We start from the raw sequence: 15,236 nt of genomic DNA on the forward strand, positions 1-15,236 counted from the left end.
GACTTGTGAGATATGTTATACAAACAGTCAATACAACCACTTGCTCCTCTAATTGTGGCCGGCAACAGCGCACGCTTCAGCTTGCTTTCTAAATGGCTGTCATTCCGTTTCTTGACCTAATCACGATGTCCGTGTCTTGGCGGTACTTGACGTTGACCATCTACAAAACCCTTTGCCATCGTATTTTTCCATTACGATTTTCAGCTAATGCCTGGATCAAACTAAAGACAAATTTGATCTTTCCCGATTGTGCTATATCTGACTCTTGACATAAAATCTATCTATGGCAGAGAGTAGCAACACTACACAACACATGGTGGTACCACATTCCATTTATTTACAAACACTGGGCTTTATCTTGGAAAATTAAAAATTTTGGGGTTGGCAGAACCAGAAACCTGATATATGTTACTATGGTGTCAACAACTAAAATGTATTGTGTGTGTGTGTGTTGGGGGCAGAGGGGGCGGGGGGGTCATATGTCACTTACGTATATGTCTCACTACATGGAAGATCCATCCATCCATTATCTGAGCCGCTTATCCTCACAAGGGTCACGGGAATGCTGGAGCCTATCCCTGCTATCTTCGTGCAGGAGGCGGGGTTCACCCTGAACTGGTTGCCAGCCAATTTCAGAGTACATAGAGACAAAACAACTAATTGCATTCACAATCACACCTAAGGGCAATTTAGCCTCCAATTAATGCATGCGGGAGGAAACCGGAGTGCCCGAAGAAAACCCACAGTGAGAACATGCCAACTCCACACATGTGGTGCCGGGATTTGAACCCTGGTTCTCAGAACTCTGAGGGTGACATTCTAAGCAGTTACAGTTACATGTAGTAATATAAGTATGTTGGGCCCAAACTGGGAAATCGGCCGCGATCACTAATCGGGCAATATCAGGGCTAAAATCCTGTTGTCTGATATATATATAAGACCGTTTATGGAGTGCACTGGGAATGAGGCCCAATTATTAGTATGTGCGTACCCTGCAAAAGTAAATAAGACTGCTCGCTCCCTTCAATTTCTTGCTGTTTGTTAACATCTCTCGACCCTGCTGATGCATTCAGGATGATGTGGTTTTAAGTTTCTTTCGGCATTGTTTTTTGAAGTTTGACATTTATAATCATCTCGTATATGTTTTTTTTTTTTCACTTTTCTAGCTCTAGTACTTAAGGCAGATGCCTCACCCACACTCTTTGTTCAGTCAAATATGTCTTTTTGCTTGTTATCTCATCAAAATTAATTCCTCATTCATCCTACTGAAATAGTGGTAGAGAAAATGTGTGTGTTCTGTAAAGGCATGGAAAAGCGTAGTTGACACAGTTATTGCAAGTACGGGTTATGCCACAAAATATTAAATTTTATTCACTTTAATTTAGTAATGTTCCAATATTTTTGCTCACTTGAAAAGTCCGCTTCAAACAAAAGACACTCTGTGCTCTTGTTTAACAGATCTAGATGTAAATACCATGAAGTAAAAGCTAGAATTTTGAACTTTTGTCTCATTTTTATCTTTTCATCTAAAACTCAAATGTCTTCAGTTTACAACCACAACAACAACAACAACAACAAAAAAAGGACTTGCCGTGCTCTTCAAATACCACTTGGGACTGTATGACATTTAATTGGGGTAATAACACACGTCAATAAAAAATTTCACAATTAATTGCAAATTATTCCTTTGTTTTTCTTTACAAATTGTACCAAGATATTTTGTAGTCTTTAACACTCTTTTTATGCTTAACTCCAAAATGGGGTTATGTCTGCATTTTCTGAGCGCATGAAATGTTTACAAAGTACTGAATATGAAAATGCACAATAATTAGTCCATCGCAACTTTTAATATCCATCCAATCATTTTCTTAGATGCTTATCCTTCTCTAGGGTCACGGGGAGTGCTGAAGGAGGTAGGGTACACCCTGAACTGGTTGCCGGTCAATCGCAGGGCACATAGAGACAGACAAAAGCTGCACACACAATCACACCTAGGGGCAATTTAGAGTGTCCAATTAATGTTCCATGTTTTTGGGATGTGGGAGGAAACCAGAGTGCCGGAGAAAACCCATGCAGGTTCAGAGAGAACATGCAAACTCCAGACAGGCGGGGCCGGGATTGAACCTGGGACCTCAGAACTGTGAGGCCAACGCTTTCCAGCTGATCATTTATCCAAATACAGTCTTACTTAAATTTGGCTGCCTCAATGTGTTTATCATAGCGGTTCTAGGCTACTGTATTTTGCCTAGACATTTCCAGTATTGGATCGTTGAGTAAGTGTACCTTAATTGTGTTGCTGCCAGTGAGTGTACACACGGAGAGACTCCTCTCCTGTATGACGTATCATTGTATGTTGTTTGGCAAGTCTGAGTGTGGATGTTTCCTTAACCACCTCCTGATGTGTTAGTTCCAAAGGAGAGGAGTGTGATGACATGAATTCCATGAATGGAGACGGCTGCTCCAGCCAGTGCAAGAAAGAGCCTTTCTTCAACTGTGTTGGTAAGTCAATTAGTGTTCATATTTTGCTGCCTGCAAGTCCATCCTTAATGTATGACACCCTAAAAGCTTTGCCCGTTTTTTGTTTCTCTGTCTTTCTGGAAACAATTAAGTTTCCAACGGGTGACTCATCTTATTTTACAGAGCTAAATGACTGGCATATCCAACATTCTTTTTCACCAATAGATGGATGGGTATCCTGTGCTGCTCCCCTGCTGCAATTTCCCACTTCCTCCCCACTTTCCTCTCCACTGTTCCCCTGTTGCAAGCATGCATGTGTTTACGGATGTAAACGAGATGCTAGCAGGCGCATGCATGTGGGAGCTCCTGTGAAGTAGCCGCTTTAATTCTTGTTGGATTGCTGGATGACTGCATTGGCCATGCTGTTTTTCCACCAACTGCAGGGCTCAAGTGTGCGTGCGCATGTGTGCGTGCATGGTTATGCACAGAATTTGGATGGTATGATGATGGGAAGGTCTGTCTGTGCCCTATGACTCCCTCTACAGGCTGTACAGGCAATAGTTTGAATTTTTAAAAAGTGTAAAAATAAGTTAACCACTTTTCACAATAAGACACTGAAATAATACCCCAACGGGATACAAGTCTCTTCACATAAATTCATTTTGCCCATTTTGTGTTTTAAATTCCATCGTTCCTTCTTTTGTTATTGTCGACCTCTTCAGTTAGCCATCTTGTATTTTATAGTCTGAAGAGAAAGTACCTAACAACTGAAACTACAGGTAAATTACAAGTGATTTTGTAATTATTTATTAGATTGTACTTGGATTGCTTATACAACCACCAGTCATGGCCTTTTGTGCTAATATTGCAAAGAGGTCCGTCATTATGTGCCTTGCAATTGGTTGCCAACCAGAATAGGGTATACCTCGTCTACTGCCCGTTGACAGCTGGGATTGGCTTCAGCACTCCCATAACCCTCATGAGGATAAGCAGCTCAGAAAATGGATGGATGGATGGATGCTCGTTTGATTCAAATTCAAAAATTTGAATCATATTTAATGTACTTTTTCTTTAACTGCTTTAAGTTGTCATAATAAGCCTATCTTGGTTTCACTGTTGCCTCCTCCTCAGTGCGAGGAATCTGTATGCCCCCTCGGCAGCCCCTCAGTTCGCTGTCCAACAGAACACAGAAATTATTTTCGTTTTTTGGACTGCGATAGGGAGGGCTGGAATTTTGAGGAGGCGGCCCTGGCCAACTTGGCATGGGATGCCGTCTTTCTCCCCCCACTCCACTAAATGGAACCCCACCAGCTGATAGCGCTTTAGCTGCGAGCAGTGAGGCCCTTCTTATCCAGCCCCATAAGCTTCCACTTCTCGGCTTTGAACCCCAGGTCGGATGTCTGGAAAAATGATAGTTGTAACCTTCCTTACCTCTTGACTTACGTAGTAGGATGCTCCCTACCAACCCCCATGCTCCCTTCTGTCTCTGGAATTGGTTTGCTTCCCTCACATTATCAGCCTTCGCTTTTTATTCCTTTTGTTTCTTTCCTTCTGAACCTCCTGGGAATGTAGCTTCCTTTTCCTCTCTTCGGTATCTGGTCTGCTCTTTTTCGCACTGCAAAGGATATTCCCAACAGGTAGAGGAACTTGATGATGTGAAGAAAGAGTTTTGTTGGGTCTGACCGTCTTCTGTCCTCTTTGCACCAATTTGCAGAGGAACCGAGCATGTGCTACTACTATGATGGGGATGGCATTTGCGAGGACTTTGAACGAGAGACCGGTGTTCGAGATTGCGGCCTCTACACGCCCAGCGGCTTTCTGGACCAGTGGGCATCCACCGTGGAGGTTTCCCATGAGAAGAAACCCTACTGCTCGGGCGAGGTGGCGGCTGGTTATCCCGCTGCTACAAAGGTAATGTTGAAAGCCTTCCTTCCTAACTGTCCATTCATTTGTTCAGTTCAGGTTTATGGGTAAGTTTTAGAACATCACAGCTAACTTTGAGAGAGAGGTGTGGTACACCCTGAATCAGTTGCTAGTAAATGACAAGATACAGACTGGATACTAGAAAAAGACCCTCACAAATATAATACAATTTTAAATTGACCCTTACGACTGTTTTATGAAAGTGGGAAAACTGACTACCCAGACAAAACCTGTGCAAGCACAAGAACATAGAAATGGGCCAAGATGAAATTTAAACCCAGAGTTTTTCTTTGACCGTAAGGTACACGCAGGCACCACCATGGGGCCTTGTATCTCTCCCATTTTGGTCATGGAAATTATCAAGGGTTAATGCAAATCTTGCTTTTTGTCTAACCATCTTTGGATTGCTTTCTCTTGCATCTCATATTAATCTGTGGATGACATTATCATTTTTGCCAAACAACTTCTTTTGCCAGTTTGCCAGTACAGTCATTTTAAAGATTGGAACGTTTAATTAGATTCCACACACCCCAACACCCACCACCCCATCCTCTCTCCCTTTGTGCCGGATGCATAAATTTGCCTCTCTCATTAAAGTAATGCTTCTCGAAGATGGGACAGGATGCCATTGATTCCACCTGAGTGTGGTGGAAGCATTGATCTGCTGCCGTTGCAACACACTGGAACAAATCATTAGGGAAAGACATATGTCAAGTAGGCCAGAGCCTCACATATGTGGAAGGGCTTAACCCTCAAATTACAGCCAGGGCGTTGACACGCTGTACATAAAATCATCTCCTTCAAGTTCTTGTTAATCTTACCTGTTCATTGTCCAATCTTTTTACAGCATTCAAGGGGTCCAAACCAACAAATGTCACAATCTTTTCTCACTTTCTTTACTGTGGGAATAAACCTACTATTCACTATTAGTCTTCTTACTGAGAACATTTGAGATTTTCAGAGTCATGCGAACAATTATTGTGCTAGTTTTTGCTACTGATGGTCGCTGTTTAATCTAGCTGCATTCTTGAATGGCTGTGGTTATGGAGTATTTGAAAATGTATGGAGTCACTAAGTGTGCCCATGTAACAGCATAAAAAATAATTTGTGCTCTGAAGGACTAGTTTATCCACGTAGAGAAGCGTGTGTACAGAAGGAAAGATCATTAGATGAGTGAATTTCACTTACATTGCACTTCATTTAACTGATAACTTTTATTTATAACATTACCTTAACAATCATTAGTCTTTGCTAACTCAAAACAACTTTCATTGCAGTAGCCTCACAGTATATGAAATTGAATTGCAACATTTTGAGATGAAAATATTAAAGAGCGATGCATATCTTATACATTGCCCTAGGCAGATTATGGAACACTAAGTTATTTCTTACACTAATTGTAGTTGACATGACAGTCTTATATAGTTGACAAAACCAATTCTGCATGATTTGAAGGTCTGACGGGGTAGAATAATGGGCATGTATTACCTATGCGGGTTTGTCAGTCCTTCAAAAAAAAAAAAAAAACCCGAGAAAAAAAATAACTGTGAACTGTGGTAACATCTGTCAAAAACTTTAGCTTTCTTCACTTATTTGTACAGCCCAAAAATGGTCATCGTAAACCCAACTCTAAAGAATATTAACCCTAATCCTAACTCCAGCAATATTCCAAACCATTGCTACTTCAAACTCTAACTCTACCCCTAACCTGAACCATTACTGACCATCACCCTAACCATTACTATAAGTAACCATAAACCATTAACGCCATCCCTAACCATGATCATCCCTAACTCTCGCTGTATCATTAACTATAGCTCTAAACCCTGTAACTACATTACTAAAACGTTCTCCCTCCTTCCACTTGATATTGCTAGTTAGTAAATGTGGGCCAACGTTGATATCATTGAGTGACCATGCATAAATTAGATTAAGGTTGACCATATCTTGGTTGACTAAACTGTTATTGTGAAAAAGCTCTTTGGGTTCAGAACTTTGGGTTTTGAGTAGACCTCACTCTCAATCTGTATCTCTTTCTCTGGGAATCCCTGCACAATAAATGTACTATAAAGAAAGTTCCCTTTGCCACAATGCTACAAAAGTTATTCGTTTGCCAGGTAGAGGCATTAATTGAGTCTGGGTTTCCCCTTCTTTGCTCTGCAGGGCTTCCAACAGGGTTTATCAATTGCATCCATCTCCATGTATCATTGCTGTCCTTGTAGTACTTGTTTTTCTTTCCAGAAAGAGGTGAGGCCATAACTAAAATGCATCGCAACATCTTAAGTGCTCCTTGGCATGGAATCTATATATCTCTCCCACAGGATGGATCTGCGGCATCTTGTCACAAACTTGAAAAACTGAATGTGCAAATGAGCCTTTTTTTAACTACATCACATCACCTGTCCTGTTAATAGCTCACTTCATCCCATGTGGATTAATTTCAAAGCTCTTTGATAAGCTCAAGGAAGAGATGTCCTGATAGAGGACGTCACATTTTTGCAGTCTTGCAAACCGTTGCTTTTTATATTCTGAATGAGTTTGTTAAGAGAGGACATCATTTCCCCCTGATCTCGTAAACAAGTCTTGTGTTGGCTTTGTGTATCAGTTGTGTTTGATGTCCCACGACAGTGCTGATTCCGTGTGTGTCTCGGCAAAGAGAGCAGCTGTGATAGAAATCTTTACGGATGCAAGAAAGGCAACAACAGCACAAGAAGCCACTTGAGGAGAAAGAGAGATCGTGTCTCCGCACGAAATCTCAGGTTCACTGTGTGCGTGTGTATTTGTGTGCATGTGTATAAAAGTAAGACATAGATCACATGCTTTTCTTTATTTAGTGAGGTTTTTTTCCTCCTTAACTTTAACAAATTATCATGCAGCAGTGCATAGCCAAGACCGAGGATGGGTAGGTGTGGTTGTAGTTTCCACAAGTTACAAGTAAATGATGCGTGGCTCAGTTGTCCACTCTGCACAGTATAAGTAATGCACAGCATTGTATTTTGTTTGAGATACAATACATTGCATGGATTGTGCATTAAGATTACCTTGGATTTATTTAATTTAATTACGATTTAGAGTTCATTTTTCAAATGTTAGTTTTTTTTAAAATTGTGTTTGTTTTGTTTGGTCAACTTTAAAACAAAAACAAATGCTTAATTGTACCTTTAAAATGTGTAGCTCAAGTTAAAAATTTAGAAAACCAGTTAGTGTCCTTTGAGAGAAGGCAACACTAGTTGCGGAGTGGTGATGATTTATAAGTCAATAATGACATCAGCATGGATGCATACATTGTAGAAATTTTATCAGAAGTGGACATTTTTGGATGTTTTGGTATTCTTCCAAATGACCACTTGTTGAACTGATTTGTCCCCGATGAATGCCATGAGTATGCCATTTATCCAATCCCATTTAGGAGTCTTGGGAAAACACTAGCCTTCTAACAAATGGTTTCCATCCACTGTTTTAAATAATGAAGGCTAACTCGGGGTATGGACAAAGAATAACTAAACATGTGATAAAAGGCTGAGGTGAATGTTTGAATTCATGAATGAAGTTTGGAGTAAGTAATTCCACGCTGCTTGAAATGGCGTCTAGTCACGAAAAGAGTTATACGTGCTGACAGATTGGGTTAGTGGCCATAAATTAGTTTGTGTTTGCTGGAGATTACAATTGCTGAAGAACATTTTCAGAGAAAATGGTTCATCTTTACCATTCTTGGCTTAAAACACCATGGAATGAGCAGTGAATGTCCTTGTACGCCTCTCTGACATCAGAGAATGTATAATATTACATTAATGTTCTTGTTTGGTGTGGAGCTCAGCTCTAATAGTGAATCTCAGGTGGTTCATGTTATTTGTAAATTTCAAGCTGTCACTCAAGCACACCCTCAACTCTATCGGGGAATGAAATACGCTACTGTTGACATCATGGCGCGGAACACAATGTTCTCTCGTCACCAAGCCTTCGAATGTGGCGCTTGACTTGAGAGGGATCCAATACTAACCCACTAGCCTGTGTATTGGTGTGTACATAAATGCCACTTAGCATTTATGTAGAGGCTTTGTGCACATTATAGTTTTGGAACAGCAAGGCAGGTGATCTCCTGAGATGTTTTCTGCCCAGGCAATCTGTGACGCAACCCCCTTGGGCGTCCCTTGACAACGCCACCCTTAACTATACATAAGGAACAGAAGGGGATAATGTTTGAGTTCTCTTGCACAGCCATAAATTGTTTCTATATGAAGTTCATCTGTGTCAAGGTGTAAAACACATGCATGAGGCTTGCATGGAAGAAAATGTAATAATAATGGGATAATCTGTGCAGTTATTGTCATTGAAAGCAGGTAATGATTTAGAGTGAAAACTAATATATGTTTGGACTTTAGTAGAGTTTTGGGTAAGAAACTAACTCCACCCCCCCTCCACCAATAAATAAATAAATAAATAAAAGAAGTAATGCTAACTGGTGTTTTTTAGTTGGGTTATGTAGAGCAGCTCCATAACCGTTGAGAGTAAAGGTTGTTTCTTACACATAAATCATCTCAAATGTCAAAAAGGATTTCTAGGTGATCATTCTAGGCACAAGTAGCTAGATAAGTAGCAAGATAGCTACTAGCCTTGTAGGTTTGCAACACTGCTAGTTTCGGATTCGGTCGGCCCACCTTAGCTGACTCGCTGATGCCTAGCTTCTTTTGGAACTCAACAGTAGTACTCCCTCTGCCTGACGAAGGAACTGGCTTTACAATTCAAAGCTAAAAACTGCTCATGTTTACACAAATTTGCTCATGTTTACACCGCCACTCCATGGCAAACTGGACCAGGGAATCATTACCTACAATAGTCAAATCTTCATCTTATCTTTTGATAAGCATGAAAACGCCAGATGACACACAAACAAATTGACATTGCTGAGTGCTCTAGTACTTTCAGCCCAGAAGCCTCTGTGTGACAAAGCGTCAAAGGGACCATCACCAAAGTGACCGTCTTCATCTGTGGGTGGGCTTCTCCATGTCAAAATAAAGTGTGTGTGTGGTGCAAGCAAGGTGAGGACATGAGACACCCAAACAGAGTGGAAGGCAAGCTGCTCAGAATCAATACAGCAGCGTGGCGCTCCTTCAAATGCCACACAGTTGTTATAGAATGAATAGTTGAGGGACTGTCTTGCAAGGCTTGAGTCAACATAAATGCTGTCAGATCATTTTGCACATGACGTCAACTACCGCGATTTCTGTCGGATGAAGCACATCCACCATACACATTTCTAGCCAAATGACGTGATGTATCTCCAGAATATGTCCCTTCCAGTGTGTTCCATATGAAAATTCCCCATATGGCGAGATTGGGAATGGGAGCCATCGTGGATTTACCAGAGGAATTAGGAGTGAGTCAATCCTTGAGAGATAAGTGATTTAGGAATGTCTTTCACTCTACAATGTCCATGTGTCAATGCTCACCAATGTGAAGCGCATGATGTTCGAAGCTCTTCAAGCAGGGAGTTCGTAAATGAAAACAGACCATGTTAGCCATCATCTTACATGCCCATGTGATCACTTGTATCCGTATAAAAAGATAGAAGATAAGATGGGAAGAGATTGAGGCTCTTTGTCTATATTCTTAGACGATAGCTCCTCGGACAAGTGGGTGAATCTAGAATTAAATGATGAAGTCAGATCAGATATGAAAGCATTTCTCCTCTGGTCATTTATTCTGAGGGTGTAGATGTACATTGTGGGCAGACCAGAGCTTCCAAATGGCATGGACTGAAACACCAGTTTGCAATTGTCTCCCACCCTTATGATGACTCTTTGATCCCATAGGTGGGTAGTAACAAGTCGCATTTACTCCATTACATTTGCTCAAGTAGCATTTTGGAAAAATTGGACTCTTCAAAATAGCTTAAATCCTGCATAATTCTGACTTTTAAGTAAAGTATGCTGTAAAGTAAAGTAAGTAGTACAGAAGAAACTGTACTTTTACCCCGGTACAAAAATCAGAATGCCGCTCGCTACTATTAATTAGCAACTATTTTGTGCACGACCTATCTGTTTAGACTACAACTTCAACTTACGCACTGGTGACTGTGTGATACAAACCAATTTAAGTGGTTCTGGCGTTTATGTCTAGTTCACCATTTGAACGACACAAGGAAGTCACATGACCACATCTATCGTCTTCTGTTGATCTACCGGGGCATAGGTATTAACGCTTGATCCGGTAGCCCGGTTTATAGACTTGCCTACATGACGATCAGTTTGGGAACGTTTTTATGAAGGCAATGGCACACAAATGTTGAAATTCAAATGAAGAAATACAACAGCTTTCATGTATTGTAGTATTTGGCGCTGTCTGTCCATACGTGGCCAGCCTGCTTCTAACTTGAGAAAACACCTTGAGGTGGACCGCAGATGTTTTGTTCTTGTTTTGGCTGTGCATGTTAGCTCACATTGGCCGTATTTCATTACAACTGTCTCTAGAGGTAGGTTATAATCTCACACTCCACACATGAACTCACACATGCAAGCGTAAACTCAGCTCACGTGGTGCCTTTTTTTAATTTGAAGGTATACAATATACAATATACCAAACCAAAGCATCATCTACATCTGCATCTGCATTATGAATTTCCTGACCCAAATACTCTCAGAAACCATGTATTATATAACACTGGCCAAACTATTACAAAAATCATTTCCATCTTGGCTGACAGTAGTCATTGTAGACATCAGGCTCTCACAAAATTAGCCCACATTTTTTCGAGGGGGACCACAGCTAACTTTTATAGGTGTCAAATTCAGTTTAAATGAACTTTTATAGGTGTCAAATTCAGTGAAAAACAAACCTTTGCTCACCACAGTCAATGAACTACACAGTAGTAACAACTAGTTGGAAAACTGAAACGGACCAAACCTTATTGAGATTAAGACCAACTGAAGAATAAGACCAGGTGGTGCTTATGTGATAGCACTTGTAGAAATTGACACCATTAGAGAAAAAAATCAAAACACGAACTATTTTCAGGAGATTTTCTCCATAAGGTTTGAAAATGCATGGGTAGTCCCAGGTAGTTTTGCCCTTAGTCAGTGACAGACCAAAAGTCAAAATACAATTAAAAGTACACCATGGACAATCTCCATATGTACGGGCCTATTTTTTTACTGACCTCAATCCAAATTGTTGGTATGTCTCAGAATGGTAAACCTTTACCTCTGAAATACCCAACTGTTTGTGTGCACATGTGTTGTTGCTATATTCATATGAAACAATGGCTTTTCGTAACCATCACCAGGTTTAAAAAATTTCAACCTTAAAGCGTTTGTGTGATCCCAATGGGAAGTCAAGGAAAGAAATTCTGTGATAGAAAATAGGTGGCCCACTTTTGTCCTACAGCCCCCCAAAAAAGCAGTCGGAAGCACCGTGTAGAGGCTACTACAGAGCAGATACTCACATTACAGAAGAAAAAAAAAAACAACCAAAAAAAAAAAAAACAGTAGCCGGGCTGCCGCTTTCAACAGGAGAGGAAAGCCAGCGCCTTTGGCACGGACTCCCCTCGCCAACATTCCCTCAAACCGCACAGACCTCGTCAGGCAGCATGCCAGTGACATAAGCGTGTGGTAACATTAAAAAGAAACCTCTGAGATGGCGTTCCTTTTTCCCTTTTGCTTTTCCCATTTCAATTATTATTGTGGCGCTGCCATGCAAAAACCTCAGTGCGGTCGGCGTGCTCTTTCTCGTGGCACTGTTGACCCCATATAACATTTTTCAAGCTGTTAATATGCAAGGTTTTTGCCTTGTTCTACTCAGCAAAGTTGACCACTGACTGAGGGACATTTATCCTCTCTGCAGACCCATCTGTTTTCAACTTGCCACCATCGCACACTCACCAATTCCTATATGTTAGATTGCGGTCGACGTTCCCTTACCACCCAGTCTCTCCTGATGAGACGGACTTAGGTAAACTGCATAATTGCGCTCCCTCGTTAGCGCTTAACGACCTCACTCTCAGCAGGCTACTGACGTCACCGCTATTAGCCCTCCACCAATGAGACAGTGAGCCTCAGTGGCTATGGGTGGGACTGAGTGACAGGACATTACCTCACACGCCAGGCGCTCACCAACATTCCGGTAAACCATGGGATGGTGCTTGGAAAGTGGCGTTTGTTTCTCTCTCTGTTGCTTGTTCTTTCTCTTTCCTTCCACAAATGCCTCGCAGATGCTCACGTCTGCTCAGGCTTCAAATTCATAGTATGTATGTTTGCCAAGAATGAGAGTAATAGACCTAAAAACATACCTGTGGTAAATACATTTCACTGTCATTGCGTCAACGGTTTCCAACCTCTGCAATGTACTCCATTCCGATATGAATTTGGAATCCAACCCTCCTTTCCACTTGTGGAGAGTTGAAATCTATTACAGCTAAGCTCGGGGGAAGAAGGTGGACTACACCCTAGACTGGTCACTGGTCAACTTCATGGCAAATGGGATTGCAGTTTTGAGTCGTAAGCTAGCCTACACTCAATGCATTACCAACGGCTGGTTTGGAGAACCAGAATCCATTCACTACGACTTGGAACTGATCCCATCTATGGGGGAAATGCGCACTACAACCTGTAGGGACGGCCCAAGGGTTTTGGTGGCTCTAAACTAAATTGTATATGTGGCCCCAACCCACTTTAAGCACGGCTGTCAAATCACACACATTGCTTGTAAATGAATACATACACAGAAATTAGAGAAGGGTCAATTAATTATCAACAATTATGTTACCTTCTTTCAAAATTTTCCATCCATCCATCCATCTATTTTCTGAGCCACTTATCCTCATGAGTGTCGCGGGAGTGCTGGATCGAATCTCAGCTGTCATCGGGCAGGAGGCAGGGTATACCCTTAACTGGTCACCAGCCAACCACAGGGCACATGGAGACATACAACAGTGGCACTCAAAATCACACCTAGGGGCAATTTAGAGTCTCTAATTGATGCATGTTTTTGGGATGTGGGAGGAAACCGGAGTGCCCGAAGAAAACCCATGGAGGCACATTGAGAACATGCTCTTCACAACTGTGAGGCCAATGCTCTACAGCTGCACCACCGTGGCGCCTTATTCCAAAATGTCTTTTTATCAAATGTAAATGTCTGTATAGTAGTTTAACTTTGTGTTGAAAATAGTAACCTATAACACCGCTTATTGCTAACAGTGTACATTGGAATACTAGTTAAAAATAGATATTATTAATTTTAAATTATGTTGCAGTTGAGTCATCGACGATGTAGTGGTACACTCACCTGACTTTGATGCAGGCAGTGTGCATTCAGTTCCGACTCAGTGACGACGTCTATATGTGCCCTGTGACTGACTGGGAACCAGTTCAGGGTGTACGCCACCGTTTGCCCAGGTCGACTGGGATAGGCTCCAGCTCTCCACGACACTAACCGGGGTTAAGCAGTGTTGAAAATGCTTGGTTGGTTGATGTTGCAGTTCTCTTCAGTCGTCAAGCAATAAAATCTTATGATGAAAAACACAAGAGCTCAACTTAATAATACATTAATTTCTTTCTCGCCACTGCTTGCCATATTAAAATTACAGTGGATTTATACAATTTAATTTGTTCTGCAAAAACCTTTTAATGGAGGTAACAAAAACCAGCCATACAAACTTGTTGCATTCTTGGCTGGGTGACCAGTGCAAAAGAGATGTTCTGTTTTCATTGGTCCTTTACTTGGTTATATAAATTAAAATAAATCTGGTTGCTAAAGGACTTATTGATTGTGTGTGTATGAGAGAGAGAGAGAGAGAGGGAGACGAGAGAGAGTGCGAGAGAGACAGGGGGAGACCAGAAAGAGAGTGAGAGAGAACAAAACGGACAATAGAAGGTTTCATGTTTTACTCTAAACTTCTGAAAGTCCCACATGGCTTTCACCACTCACTTTCATTGGCCCGTGAAGCCCAAAAGAAGTCGCCGTCTGTGGACATTCCTTTGTAATTTGATTGCTGAACTTGAATCAACATCACTGTAGTAATCACGGTGGATTGGAACATTGGCGCTTGACGCGGTAGTCGAAAACAAAAGTGTAAGTAAAACTCCTAAAAATAATCTGACAAGTACAATTTATCCAAAATGTTACTTGAGTAAATATAACTTAGCAAGTGTAATGCCGATCCCTGTCAGTAGGTATTCTTAACCCACCATCAGAAAACCAAGTAATGCATGAATAAACTGTGTAAACTGCCAATACCATGCACAGAATTTTAAAATTTAAGAACATTTAAGTCAGTTAAACCGATTTCCCATCGCACATAATCAGAACATTTACTGTATATTATATTGCATTGTAAAGGACAATGACTGTGTTGTTTACTTTTGGAGCCCAAAAAAACTGTAAAACTATTCCTGGAAAGATTTTTGGGTAGTACAGTATTCTTTTTTCAGTACACAGATAAGACAGCTTTAGGCCTGTTCGTCATACTGACGAATATATTGTACCTGACTAATACATACTTAAAACTCAGTTCATGTTGATTCTAAAAGTGATTTGTCAAGTCGTTGGCACAAGCAGCAAACAGTCTGGTTAATATATCACGGCAAGTACCCTAATTATTGACTTTCTTGGGAGTGGCGTAGAATAATAGGGAGAAGGCTTGCCAACATGAAAACAATCACTTTCTCTGGACTATGTGTTGCTTCTTTTCATTGCCAAGTTCAGTAAATACGATCTAAGTGAAAAAAATGACCTCATGTTTGTGGTTATTGACAGGGCTGATTGAGTTGAATACAAAGTCTGATGGCGTCCTAATAAGAGTGAAAGCCAGGCAGGGTTAGTTCATATTCTACCGGGATGTTTGTCGTGCTCGGAAATTCCGT

At 41.1% G+C, this 15,236-nt stretch overlaps 1 protein-coding gene across 1 annotated transcript in view; it reads left to right on the forward strand.

Moving 5' to 3' along the window:
• pappaa (pregnancy-associated plasma protein A, pappalysin 1a) overlaps nucleotides 1-15,236 on the forward strand; it is a 101,850-nt gene that overhangs the window by 43,232 nt on the left and 43,382 nt on the right. The window contains exons 9-10 of the mRNA XM_061801408.1: nucleotides 2,408-2,499; nucleotides 4,172-4,368. Of these exons, the coding sequence (XP_061657392.1) occupies nucleotides 2,408-2,499; nucleotides 4,172-4,368 (289 nt within the window). The remainder of the gene's footprint in view (nucleotides 1-2,407; nucleotides 2,500-4,171; nucleotides 4,369-15,236) is intronic.

The sequence above is a fragment of the Syngnathoides biaculeatus genome, chromosome 17, assembly GCF_019802595.1.
Source record: "Syngnathoides biaculeatus isolate LvHL_M chromosome 17, ASM1980259v1, whole genome shotgun sequence".
Taxonomy (NCBI): Eukaryota; Metazoa; Chordata; class Actinopteri; order Syngnathiformes; family Syngnathidae; genus Syngnathoides; species Syngnathoides biaculeatus.